The sequence below is a fragment of the Pelmatolapia mariae genome, linkage group LG23 (assembly GCF_036321145.2).
Source record: "Pelmatolapia mariae isolate MD_Pm_ZW linkage group LG23, Pm_UMD_F_2, whole genome shotgun sequence".
NCBI lineage: Eukaryota > Metazoa > Chordata > Actinopteri > Cichliformes > Cichlidae > Pelmatolapia > Pelmatolapia mariae.
The window spans coordinates 47163312-47177804 of record NC_086246.1 but is presented as its reverse complement, the minus strand read 5'-3'; the positions used below and the strand labels follow the sequence as shown (position 1 = coordinate 47177804).

General features: G+C 41.0%; 1 protein-coding gene across 3 annotated transcripts; it reads right to left on the bottom strand.

Moving 5' to 3' along the window:
• Positions 1-18: 18 nt before the first annotated feature.
• Positions 19-14402, bottom strand: spata6 (spermatogenesis associated 6). 3 transcript variants are annotated; one of them, XM_063465949.1, is made up of 11 exons: positions 14093-14402; positions 12540-12677; positions 11473-11521; positions 11299-11340; positions 11042-11160; positions 8589-8669; positions 5563-5985; positions 4285-4387; positions 2911-2951; positions 2254-2405; positions 19-162 (listed from the first exon to the last, which is right to left on the bottom strand). In XM_063465949.1, the coding sequence occupies exons 1-11, from the start codon at positions 14174-14176 to the stop codon at positions 48-50; spliced, it is 1347 nt and encodes a 448-aa protein (XP_063322019.1). In that variant the 5' UTR covers positions 14177-14402; the 3' UTR covers positions 19-47. The 3 variants fall into 3 exon arrangements, with proteins under 3 accessions (XP_063322019.1, XP_063322020.1, XP_063322021.1); XM_063465950.1 differs by lacking the exon at positions 8589-8669; XM_063465951.1 differs by lacking the exon at positions 12540-12677.
• Between the last annotated feature and the right edge of the window lie 91 nt (positions 14403-14493).

Here is a 14493-nt window from a genome sequence, read left to right as displayed (position 1 = left end):
GTACGGCAACTTCCATAATTTGGTCTCTTCTAAGTCAGATCAGAGGGTTAAAGGTCAAAGCTCGCCCTTTGGTCCCGGTTTGTTTTGTGAGTCTGAAGAATCCTCTGGACTCGGCTGTGGATTTGCTCCCAGTGTGGAGGACTGGTCTGACTGGCTCTGAGTCTGGAACACAAAGTGGCAGATGGAAAACTTTCACTAACAGGTATCTTGGTCGTTGTGTCAGGTTATCATCAGGCTTTACTAAACAAAAAACAGACAGAAAAATTGCTGCAACAGTTTCGTCTTAATTTGATCTTTGTCTTCAACCTTCAAAGCTTATTCCTCAAAGTTAAGCATAAATATAGACTTTGTTTTAAGGGTCCCCAAGATAAAAATGTTTATTCTAATAAATCCTTAATTAACATTGTGTGTGTGATCAACATAGATTCTTCATTAATAAATACATTAACAAAAACACTGTTCTCCTTACAAGACCTTCTTTTGTCCACTAGTCTGTGCTGTAACCCAAGGTAAGACGAGTGGCTGACAGAGCCGACACCCTGGTAGTGCATAACCTTCATAAACAACATTTAAAACTCCATCTAAACCCTCATTTTGACTTTCATTCCTCCGCATTTACATTTTTGTGGGGCAAAAAGTAATTTCCCAATCGCCTCGACCAGCTACGCGTTAAACTGGCGGCATAAACGGACTCCATCGGCCCTGTGTAAATGTGTCTGCACGTTGACCGCGGACAGTTACGAAACTGGAGATCCCACTAACAAAAATAAATTCCGGCATCGCCTCTCATCCACGTTTATTTGTCGGTGGCGGAGGGGTGATGACTGACAGACTGACTGGTGTCTCGGCCCAGCTCGTGTCAGAAAGGAAGCTTTTCATCTGTAATCAGATAAACACACTACCTGCTTCAAAAAGTCATCAAGGACAAATCATCCAGAGACATGAATAGACTGAGACTCCAGGGCTTAGGGGGCAAACGCTGCCACTGGCATCTGTCATTTTCTTTATAGATCAAAGATTCGTGGTAAGACGTGCCCCTCTCCCTGTCGCGGGGAATCTACAAAGGCCCACTCTAATCTCCCACCCAGCAAATCCTGTCGCGTTTCCAATTGAAGGAAAAGTATCATTCATTTCCTGCAATTTACTTTGCAGTTTAAGATTGTCCATTGATTCCACTGTTTACTTATGGACTGAGCGGACGGAAAAGGGAAGCAGAAACAAACAAACAAACAAAACGGAGCATCGGTCCCATCGGCGTTGTCAACTCGCAGCTGCTGTGATCGATGACAAGGTCTCTCTGAATGTATTAAAGTGTGCATCGGGTCAAATGCATCAGTCTCGAGTTGAAACACAAATCAATACCATTTTCCTCTTTGTTTTCCCTTCTCTCTGCCTCCTCTCTCAGTAATGAACAAACATGACAAGACATCAGCTTCTGTAATTTAAAAGGTGGAGGGGAATTCATCCTGCCTGTCGAGTGTGATCAAAATTAAAGATTGGCTGTGCGTGTACAAACACACAGACACTCACACACCTCACAGACCAGCAGCAGCAGCGTATGACTAACATCTCACGGGATTTCCATATATTTGCTGTACGCTGTAATTGGAGACTCCTACAGGTGCATGTTTTGCTTTTAAGATCTTTTGAGCAAACAAATGATTTACACAGATGGATCAGGATAAATTCAGGGCAAACATCACAAAAAAAGGAGGATTATGTTCACTCCTGTGTGTACCTCGAGTATGAACACAACCAGATTTGTTTTTTGTGGCCAGAAAAACTTAACTCTGGGGCTCAGAGGTGATCCTCACAGTGTTTTCCTGATAAACACCTTAAGATTTCATGCTTCACCGGGTTACAAACATGCACCGCATTAACTGCGTATTTGCTTTTTTCTGTCATCACCATGTGAGTCAACAAAAAATTGCAGAGGTTGGTGATGCTGGAAGCTTTCTAACCTGTCTGTGTGCTTCAAAGTAGACTACACTTATACACAGTCAGCTTTAGCGCGAATGAACCCCTACTCGTTTCTCAGATATGCCATTCAAATAGTTTCTGACAGGTTTTATTTGACTTTTGGTAATGAATGGAGACATGACACCTGCCTTCAGTTTGTCCAGAGAATGATGATGAGAAAACAAATCAAATTTTGTTGTTCTCTGGCCATTAGATTATTTTAAAATGAGGATAAAATGGTTTTAACTTTGACACATCCAGTCATTTTAAATCTTTTTAAGAAAAGAGGATTACCTTTCTCTGAGGGAATGGCTGCTACGACTCAAAGGATTTCTGGAGATTTGTACAGTCAGGTTGGAGGGAGTTGAGGCAGAACCTTTAATTTGGGGTTCATGTCGGGATGGAGTCTTTGGAGGAGAGTCCTCCCTCACAAATCCCGATTCCACCTAGAAGATTTCAGAGGGCAAAACGGTTTAGAAGCTATTGGTGACCAAACCTTAAACATGTGTTCTGAAACATTTCCCAACTAAGGAATTCAAACGGCACACCTCAGGAATTAAATCTACATTATTTATTGATCATTTTATATTCAAATAGACCACTTTACAGGCTGACAACTTCATCAATATAATTTCTATGATGATTGTTTAGATTTGAAATTGACCACAGCATCAAAAGTAATAACAACAGGGCTATTTTATATGTATAAACAATGAATATTAAATATAAGTAAAGTATATATAATAAAATGAAAACTGTTTAGCAGCCTGATGTGTGTTTGTCTGTCGCTGATACTCATATAAAATGACTAAAATCAGAGCTGCATGGACCGCCAAACCTAACCTGCAGCATGAGAAGACTACAGAACAGTGTTGTGCTGATGTCCTGTAGCACCAGAAGTATTCCTGACTCATTGTATTTTACAGTTACTGATATTATAATTGGACTTACTCTCGCTGTTCTTGGCCTGTAACTCCCAAGGAGAGAAGAATCTAAAAGGAAAAGGCAACTTTTTAGGAAAATATACAAGCCTACAGTATTTCCTTTAAATAAGAAACACCGCTTATTTCTTCAACACAAACAAGTATAAATGAAACTTTCCCAGCACAGAACAGCTGTACAAACAGGCATATGCACACACGAGCCAATCAAATCAAACCACTGAAGCTGAAGAGAATAGCTTTGGTCATATGCAATGTTGGGAAACGTTGAGTCCGAGCATTCATATGGGTGCTACTGTAACACGGACAAAATAACTCTTGTCCAGGTGGCAACGTCCACCCTCGGCAGGATTTTGGAACCCACTTATTTATGAAAAAGATGGGAAAAGATAGGTGGAACCATCATGACCACCATTTTTTAGTAAAAACCTGTTATGTAGCCTAAAGATGTGCGTTTTCACCATTGCCATCTTTATTTTTAAAGCAGGTTAAATAACGGCTTAATCTGACTAATAAACTGAATTTATCCCTCAGTCATTACCAATGATAATTTACAAAAATGAACTGGATCTTATTTTCTCCAAGTAGTGACTGAGCCCAGAAAAATCCTCGCTGAGGTCACTTTTATACCACCGCAAGTGTTATTGCCACCAAAGAAGCTGCCCCCCCCCCCTTACTGGTCATTAAAAGGAATGCAGGTTCTTCACCTTGTGGCTTCATTTTTCAGGATCAGAAGCTACATCCATTATTTACACTGTTTATGGCCCCACCATTACACAAAAGCTGGCCAGGAAGAGCAAGAGGAATGTGACTCAGAGTGATGGCATCGAAACTCCAGAGATATCAATCACTCCCACGGGATGCAGTGGCACAGGCCCGGTCATAATATGCAGACCTGAATAACAACCCTAGCCCCAATGGGACACTTCAAGAGGTGCTGTGTTCATAACCCGACAGGTAAAAACAGTTTTGGCAGCAGGATTTAATGTTGGGCCTGATGAGCATTTACATCTGTGTCTACTTGTAGTAGCTTTCATTTGAAAGGACTGAATGAAATAAGAATTCTGGGAGCATTTGATCAGTGATCGTCATACTTACTGATATCCCCTAACGAGCTCAACAAACCAAAGCAGAAATCAATCTGCAAGACTGTTACACGATGTTATCGTTAGGATGTTATTAAAGGCATCAGACCAAAAAAGAAAGTAAACACACTTTTTATGAGACCAAATCCAGATGGCTGCATTTGGACAAAGCACTCAGCACACTCAGGGCTTTGTCCAAAAACGCTTGAAAACAAACAAACCCTGCAGCAAATACACTATGTGACAGCTATGAATGTGTTACAATACATGGACTGAGTTTATGTGTTTAGAAGGTTTACCTGTGGGGTCAGCCGAGAAGCTCACGGAGCGCCGATGAACGCTAGTATTTAGTACACAGGGGGAAAACGTTCCCATCCCAGAGACGTCGCTGCAGCGAGAGACCTGGCACGACACAACAATAAAAGCTCATTTCCTTTTATACAACATAATTAACTTACTTTGTATGTGCAGTAAAACGACACCAGTAAACAATGAGGACTTTTGGGAGTTTTTACCCCTTTTTAAAACCTTAACCACAACACTTTGCACAACAAATTCAGACGCGTCTCTCCTGTCACAGTGGATAAATGAAATAAACATCAGTGTACATTAATCACAATCACTTGTTTCTTCCCACTGTTATCTCCTAGTCATTCTCTGAATAAAAATCCAAAAGAAAAACCTACGCAGAAAAACACATCTGATTCTTTGTAGGGCTGAGCTTCCCTTTGCACACAACCCAGGAGCTGAGGCTCTGAAATGCGCACTGATAATGCATTCACCATGGGGCTAATGGGGCTACTTCATTAGGTATCTATTTGTTAATTGCAGCTTGACTCTCAATTACCAGAGTTAATTGTCGAAAGGAGATTCCCCCAGGAAATTCAGAGGCGCAAAAGCACGCTCCTGTCCTTAATAAAACGCCCATTGTATTCTAGTTAATTCCATTCATGTGTGTGACAAAAACAAACGCAGCACCTAATAATTTCTTTAATGACAGCGTGCGAGTGGAGTCTGATATTCATATCTCGGGATTAGATTTGATGTAAATGAAGAAGCAGAAATAACAGAGGGGAGCAGCGGGAGGGAGGGGCGGAGGACTAAAGGCTGTGTTGTTCTTGTCCATCGATCGCACGCACTCCCTAAGGCTGTGCGATCACAAAATCACTCCCTTTCATGCGAAAACCTCCAACAGCAGTGATACGGCAATAATTAAAGTGTTAACAAATAAAAGCGTCCCGGCCTAAATGCAGGACGCGTGCTATTAAAAGTGTGCTCGAGCCCCTCGGTGAGGATAATAGGCCATATTACACGCATACACAGTGAAACATGTACGTGACGTCAAAATCCATTAACAGCTCAGGTAAAAAGATTAAGATGCTCTCTTAATATGCCCTCCACTTAATCCGCTCACTAGATTAAGCAAAATTTTGGGGCGCTCCCACTGAGGTTTGAACTACATCAGCAGAGGAATCCATTAATCTTATAACCCCTGTGCACTGAACATGTGTATTTTTGGCATTAAATGAACCATTATGCTAAGTTGTTGTTTTTTTTCTTCCCTTAATGCTACAAACCAAGAAGGGCGTCGGGCTCTCGGTTTCTTTCCTAAAGTAGTGAGGCCCCAGCTGGAGGTGGCTGAGCCTCTGCCTGGCATCCTCGGAAAGCTGGCACATCCTTCGGTGGGTGTAAGGGGACAGGGCTCGCGTCCTTGAGGAAACGGTGGGCTGCTGGTAGCCGCGCTCGGCAGAAACTCCAGATAGGTCGCAATTTTTTCCCTTCTTGTTTTTTGGAGGACTGCGGCCTGGTGGGGATTGCCTGGATGTTGATGACCGTGCAGAGTTTGTAATTTTAGCATCAACACTCAGCTTGTCCTTCCCACTTTTCAAAGAGACACACTTCCCACCATCTGCTTTGGAAAAATGCCCGCTGGTAGGCTTTTTTGCTGAACTCCGTCTGGAAAGGGTTAAGGATGGCCTCGCTGGAGAAAGACAGCCAAACTGGGGTGAAGGGACAGAACATGAGAGAGGAAAAAAAATGTTATGTTGTTGTAATATTTTGAACTAGCTTCACATTTGAATTTTAAGGAGACACACAGGATTTGAGCGGTTTCTCTGCAAACCGCACAGTTTGTTCCTTCGCAGACGCATCGGCCATTTTAGCCATTAAGGCAGCTGCTCTCACTCTTGACACAGACTTGCTCTCCCTGGACAAAACCATTAAACCATTAGCTAAATCATTCAGCTTAAGTGTTACAACAACAGCTCTCACAGTCAGCACTGCCATGGAGACAACCTCTGCAGAATTACTTCAATAACTCTAATGGCCACTAACATCATTCTCCCATGCAATATCCCACTTCCTGCAGGTAATGCCAGCCGGGGATAAATAAGTTAAGATAAAATGTTAATTGCATTTGATGGCCATCTCCAGTCTAATATGATAAAGAGGCACTACCTGGCTGTAAAACAAAGATAATCTAAATGCTAATTAGGGAAATCACACAACATTAAAACTATTTTTAAGAGAAACCGAATGATGAATAAATTCTCATTGTGGCTGGTGCCATTTGAGAATGGTCGGACTTAATAGAATTAAGACAAGTATGCCCTCGTCCTCTAATCCCCCACCATCTCTGACTTCCTTTAGCTCCTCTTTTCTCCTTCTTCTTCTTCGTCTTCACTGGTGGATGGTCACCGAGAGCGAATCATTTTTTTTTCCTGTGGCCGGCTGAGTGGAGAAGTCTTATCTGATGTGATTAGCTGTGATTTCCACTGCTGGGTTTGTGTGATAAAGACACAGTTCAACAAAGCTCGGGATACAGTCCACAGAAAACATGCAAGAGGCTTTGTAAAGCTGCACAGTGGCACATCGATCTAATTATCAATACACTCATCAAGCTGAGATGACTACATACTGCAAATCCAACAATGACAACCCGATCAAGCTGGCAATAAGCAAGGTTTAATACTGACAATCGTCATTTCAGCATGCTGCGCTAAATAAAAGCACAATTCAAGCCAACATTAAGTGAACTAAACAAAAAGTTGGGTTTTTTGTTTTTTTTTCACCAATTATAGTGTGACCAGAAGATGGCGCTAGTTGGAACGTTATAGGACATATCTGCAAAAGTTAGTCATCCTCACTTTCATGTGTGTACCAAATTTAACAACATTTCACTCACTTACACAAACCGCAGGAGTGGCTAAATTATTTTTTGGTGTGACATAAAGTGACAAACTGACATTAGCATAACACCTGTAAGTCAGAATAAAAGGGTTTAAAGAGGATTCAGGACACAGCATGAGAAAACATACAAAAAGCGTATTCATCAGAACACTTTTAGAGATTTTTTTGAAAGTCACAATTTTTCCAGTTCTCTGTTAGAACAAGACATGATTTGTCAGCTGGGTGGGCAGGTAGTCAGGGAGCTGCCTAGATGCTGAAGAGCCATTAGGAGAGAGAAAATGGAGAAATTCTACTGTCTGACAGCCACAGTGGTGCTCTGATCCAGACATCCCCCCCGAGGGGCCAGGAGGAACACGCTGACAATCTGCTTCACTGTCACCAACATCCCATTTAAACAAATAGCTTAGCTTAGGTTACCGCACCGGGGAAATTCACCGTAGCATTTCTTTCTTCTTTTTTGGGGGGAAGAGGAGGAATGTGAACCTCTGTGTGATGGATAACATGTTTGTAACAAGAAAGCTGGTGAAATACTTTGGTAATACCTCTTTCATCATTATTCCACCCTCTCGGTGTTCATCTCCTGAAATAACCTGCGCACACACTCTGCACATGTACGCAGAATCATACAGGACCACGAATCAGCTGTTATACCTGTGGCTGCAGCTTAAGGCTAGTACTAGTTTTTAGAATGATTCAATATATAACTTATTGTCCTACATAACAAAATAAGAACTGAACACATCAACAATGACGCCAGGTCCTATTGATATGAAATTCTCTTCAGATGTCAGTAACAACCCACCGAATCCCCACATGCAAACAAATCAAACCGCTGTAAAGTTAAGATGAGAAAACTGTGGCAAACTTCATTCCTAGTTTCCTTTTTTGATGATTAACAGGGGGGAAAAAAAAGATTTTAAAATGTCATTGCACCGACCTGAGCACAGTAAACCTTAAAAATCCACAAAGAAGATTTATAGGTGACCCATCATCTGCATGGTTACAGTAAAAAAACCCAAAAAACAAACCTAACCGGCTGATTCTGTTCTAACTCCCTGCACTCAGACATGTGAGACAAGCCTCATTATCAGCATCACCAATCTGCCTCCCTGTAATTACATTCAGAGAACAGATACCCTTGAAACACTGCCAGTATGGATGGATAAATGCAGTAGCCATGGCAACAATAGAAGTTGGATATGTATAGTGGAAACAGTCGTATGTGGCGGCAAGCGATACCTCCTATTAGAGCCCTCCAGAGATCAATGTTTGCTGTTCGAGTTGTGGTCAACGCTGGCACGGCGATGCAGAGCACGTAGCAAAGGTACAATTAATTTAAAACAGGACACACAGTGTGCGACTGCGGGTTTGCAAACACCTCAAAGATGTAATAAAAAAAAAAAAAGACGCTTACAGGTGAGGCTGTCTGGTTGTCTCTCCCATCACTGTCTTCTATGACTGATGTCGTGGAAAACACTACTTTAGGGGAGATTCCCTAGAGGGAGAGGGACAATAGACGAAACAGAGGAGTTTTTACAGGGAGATGAAGACAAAAAGACAAATAACAGAGCTGCCTGGAACACCAATTTACAACTGCAAATCTTCAATCTGCGCCTGGGTTGAGAAAAACAAATCTCACAGAAGAGAAAGGCTCCAGTGATGTTTAAATAATACGGCATTTGGAGAGAGACATCTAAATTGCTATGTAGGACCTCAAACACAAACACATAAAAGCAATGGTGAGGGGGGGGGGGGTGTTTAAAGACATTTAAATATTGCCAGTTAGTGCCTTGGAGGACAAGGGGAGGATAGAAAAGCAACCCGCAGACATGGAGAGATGAAGTATGGAAGGAAAGAGGTATAGAGAAGACTCGGATGATATAAAAAGGAAAGAGGGGGGAGCAAAAAAAAAAGAAAAAAAGATGAAAAATGACTGAAAAGACAGGAAGTTCTCAGCTCCTTTTTCATGTCTGTATAGCAAAGACAGTCAACAGCTGCACGAAGAAAATGCCATCTTTTCTGAAGACAATAATTCAGTTTAAGACAAGACAGTTCTTTTGAACTGGTTATCTTGGTGGTGTAGCTGCCTGTCAAGTGCACCGACGCGAGAGCCACTGAGATTAGGAGGAGACTCACTTAGAGTGAGCAACAATGAATGACACAAGCAATATTGGTGCCACTCAAACTGGATCCCGTGGTGAACACGGTGTGCGGTCTTTGTGACACGTGGATTATGTTGACAGGAATATCCTCCTTCCTTTAACTAGTTCAGTATTGTGCTATTTGAAATTACTATCAGGACCCCTCACAGGCATGAAATATACACTCGTGCATCTAACTGCCAAATGGAACATTTCGAACTTCAGTGAGAGACAAAAGTTTAAATCCTTGACTTTGGCTACTACTTGAAAATTTAAGGATGGATGTTATGTAACAAACTTCACACATGTCCGCAAAAAAAAAAAAAAAAAGACGTCCTCTCTTTTCAAGCTCAGAGGTCACAGCGTCCACGTTTGCAAAAGGAATTTTACATTTTTATTCATCAGACCGTGAGATGCCTTTTAAGTTTAACCTCAGTCCATCTTAAACGAGCTCGAACCCAGATGCAGCAGCAGCATTCCTGGATCTCGTTTGCATCTGTTTTTTGCTTTGCATGGTGGATTTTTTGCATTTGCATTTGTTGATATGGTGACAAACTGTGCTCTTTTAAAGTTTTCTCAGGCCCACACAGCGATTTCCACCACAGAATTGTGTCTAAATCACGTCCAAAATATTGCAGCCTGGTTTTTATTTACATTTTGCACAGTATACAAGCTCTTTTGGAGACTTTTGGGTTGTAAAACTCTGTTTGAAGAACAACTCTGCTTCCTGCTTCTTTACCAAAGATGAAAAACAAGGTTAGATAAAGCTGTATGACTAAAGAGAACATTTATCCCGTTTATTGGCATTTGAGTATAGTAAAGGCTCACTACCAGCCTGTTGTAAAATAACTTGAAACTTACCAGTGTCAGTGGCTGATGTTTATCTGACATGTACATTTAGTGCACTGACAGGATATTAAACAACCTTTATTTTTTATCTTTGATTTATTTGGAATGCCTCCAATTGGATTCTCTTGTGTTTGCATTTACTTTCCTTGCACCTTTATTGTCCATACTTGGCGTGCTGTTGACTTTTATTAAGCAGTTTTCACAAATATACTGCAGCCCTGAACTTTTCTAAACATTACCTGACAAAGGTGCATGTCAGAATGCAAATGACTGACGTAGTCAGATCGGACACTGAACCTGCCAGTTTCCAGGTCCAAAGTCTGAGGAATCTCTGATTTGCTGGCATGTAACTGTCCGGTAAATTTACAGTGAGCGAGAGGGCATCATTTCCTGCATCTTCCCCTACAGCAGGCACAGTATTCCTCACTGCGTTTGCTGTGGAATGCATCCTGTTGTGTGTTAGTGTGTGCGAAAATGGCTTCATATTAGCGCTAATTCAATGTCCTGAAGACTTAATGAAAAGTTAAGATGATTTTAACCATTAAACAGAAAAAAAGGGCAAAGTGTATGATAAGGGATTAATATATGCATGCATGTATAGAATTCAAACATCTTTTTTGTTAGTGTACAACACAGAAAAAACCTTTGACTATTTTCTTTCACTGACTATATATGAGATCGATCATAAAATTGCTGCAAAGACACTTTTAAAGTTACGTTTTGATTTTTGCGTAAGTAGCAGTAAGTCACTTATAAACGGGCCTTAATGCTCACACTCGACGTATAACTTAAAAAAAAACACCTATATGGCTTTAGAGCTTTCTAACACATAATTGTGATAAATGTTAGGATGTTGGCATAAACAGAAAACGCTTACAGGAAAAGAGGATGATCTTTTCATCAGTATTTCTCGCTCTGCGACTCTTGAGGTCCACCTGGGACCTGGATACAGGAAATCTCTGCTGCTTTCCTCCATTGTGGCAAGTACCTCACCTTCTATAACCCATATACACACACACAAAAAAAAAAGGAACATGCACACACACAGTCCAAGTTAAATATCCTGTTTTGCAGTGTAATGACTGGATACAGTGGGGACTTAAGAGGCCCATTTGGCATCATCAGAAAGCATACCTGGAGGCACCAACTGAATCAGCTCAAAAGATGTTGTGTCAGCTAAGAGGAAGGAAGGAAAGTATAAACAGACTGTGAGCTAATGATCGGTATCTCAGCTAATAGCCAATAAGCTTTCATAGGATAGGATTCGGGACTAAGAGATGAGGAAGCAAATCCCAGTAGGCCGTTTACCTTCGAGGAGGTCAGCTACATCAGCAGGGTCAACAACGCCGGGGAATATCTGGGAAAACACAAAGAGTACAGACAAAGCAAATCAATACTTATAACAAGATCTGGCGGACAGGCCAGTATCTAAGTGTACCATTCTCCCCAGGGAAAACAAGGCCCCTCTTACTAAGAGTTAGGACACTAATGTTCATACTGGAGGGTTGCTGGTTATTAGGCACAGTGGGCTCATAATCCTTTACCACCTGAATACTAACTATGGATGAATGCTGGCCCACATAAGAAAGAACAAAAGGCATAAACATATAGATAACAATTTTATTTTAAAAAAAAGTTTAAAAAAACCACCTAAAACATTTATGGACACCTCTTAAGATGAATCAAATGTAGATAAAAGTAAAGCTAATATATAGACATAAAGCCACAAGAATTCCTGCATCCTGTCTAAACAAAACAGCCACAGACAGATGGAAATCCTGTGTCTCACACAGGGAGGCGTCCTTTATTTCTGTAGTAAATAGCTTTACCCTGACCTTGACAAAAAAATAAAATAAAACACATTGTGTGGTGGCAGAGCAAAGATAAGAGCAGAGGTAAACAGGTGTATGCTACATGTGAGCAAGGACAAATTTTGTATGCCGTCCTGCCTTCCATCCTTGGAGTTAATGTGTGAAAACCACTTAGCAATAAGAACTTATGTACTCCCGCCCATGTGACCCGCTTGTGTTAATTATCACAGGTTAAGCTGTGCGTTAAAAACTCAAATGTATCTCAGCACAAACTTCATTAAGATTTAATGCAAAGTTATAATGATAAGATGATTCTGACAGTCTTAAATCTACTGAGCAAAAACTGTATGATAAGGCTTTAATACTGTATGTTTTCATATTTTTGTTAATGTACACTATAACTAATGTAGGGTAAATCTGTATGTCTGTTTGAATTTCCTTTTACTTTAATGATCATATGTACACTTTTCTTCCCAAGTCTAAAACTCCCACAGGCAGATGGAAATCTTGTGCCCAAATCAAGGAGGCGTCCTTTATTTCTATAATAAATTCCTCTATTCTCACCTTGACAAAAACCATTTTGTGCTGGAAAAGTAAAGGGAAGACTGGAGGCACACAGGCAGTCTTCCTGTACTGGCCCATGATGCAGACACGGAGGTAGATATCGTACTTCTTAGACAGTAGCACTCCCGGGCATGTGACCTGGTTATGAACAGTATAACAGGGCACGAATTCTACTGTGTTCGTTTATTATGGTTTTCAAACATGTTTGGAAGACTGCATTCATCAAGAGAAGCACACTTGCAAATATCCCAAAGACAACAGCAGTTAATAAACAATTACTAAAATATGCAATCCATGTGCAATCCCTCACATCAAGACTTCCTACTGTTACTGCTGTTAGGGTAACCCAATCTTGGCAATTTAAGGTCAAAGAAAATGTTTTTGTGGAACAATGTGGGAAACATTAGTGTCAAATTTTGCTATATCTAACTTAATAGATACACAGAAACTATGCAGGTTCAAGGTTCGGCCTATATCCTATCATATCTTCTTCTGCAGCTTGTTTCGTTTCGGGGTCGCCACAACAGATCATCTGCCTCCATCTCACCCTATCCGCAGCATCCTTCTCTGTCACACCAACCCTCTGCATGTCCTCCTTTAATTCTCCTCCTCTTTGTGGTCTTTCCCCCTTTTCCTGCTGCTCTGCAGCTTCATATTAAACATACTTTGTCCACTATTGCTCCACTCCACATGTCCAGACCATCTCAGCCTTGCCTCTATAACTCTGTCTCTATATCGCCCAACACTAGCTGTCCCTCTGATGTACTCATTTCTAATACTGTCCCTCGTCGTGAAGATCTTTTAGCATCTTCAACTCTGCAACCTCCATCTCGGCCTCTTGTCTTGTAAACCTTCTGTTTCATTTTCCCAATTTCGTATTCTATGGTAAGTATTTCATATTGACACCTACTTTTGTGACAGTCAGTTGTGTTGACTTTTATGAACTTGAAGCAATAAACGGGACGGAAATCATCCTCACGCATAAAGTGGGCTTTAAGGTCAACCCGAAGTTTACTGAAACAGGAAATGACGCTTATCGTACACAGATAAATTATGAAAAAACGAATTACTTTCAGTTACTTAAAAACACCTAAAGAACATCAAACCACAACAATCAACTTTTACAGCAGAACCTCGGGGTCATTAGTGGACATCATATTTCTATTAATGGTTTCTGTATAAACAGATTAATACTGAAGTGACTCAGACATAAATATTAATACGTGAAAGAACCAATGCTACGTTCATGCCTTTCTTATCATCTCTAACTGTTTGCACTAATTGCAGTGACTCAATCAGAATAATTACGGCAGCATCAGTATTAACGTTACTGGTAACGACAGGGAGGAATTAGTAAGTTAATGAGACATGTCAGGATAACCCTGGTGTATCAGTTAGGGTTAGCTGGTAAGCTAACTGTGTATTTAGGGAACCGTAACGGAAGGTTTGCTGAAAGAGGACGTAAGCTCGCTAGCTAGCAAACATTAATAAGCTACGGCATCAGGTCACATTTTGAATTTCGTACCAAAGCAGCAGCATAAAGACGCACTTACTGCCTGAATGTCCAAGTACACCGTGCATTTCAGACAATGTCGATACCCTATAGCGGAGGAAAGCTTCTTCTTCACCGAGGCCATTCATCTAACTTTCAAAGTTTGTTGTCATAGCTGCCAAACAGCAACAGTCACGGAGATGATGTGGGGTCACGTGACAGAGTAGTGGCGAATCAAAAGCGTGTTGTCTCGCACACACAATCACTGCACGTGTGCTCACATCGCCGCACTTAAGCCTGGATTTGTGTTCGTGTTTCCTAAAACCTCAAGTCACCATGTAAAAATGCTCTTTTTTTTAGCACTATGAACACAGATAAAAAATTTAAAAAAGCTTTGAAGTTATTCTTCATATACTGTAAAGCTCTCCTCAATATTATTGTTATAATAGAGCAACGAGTACA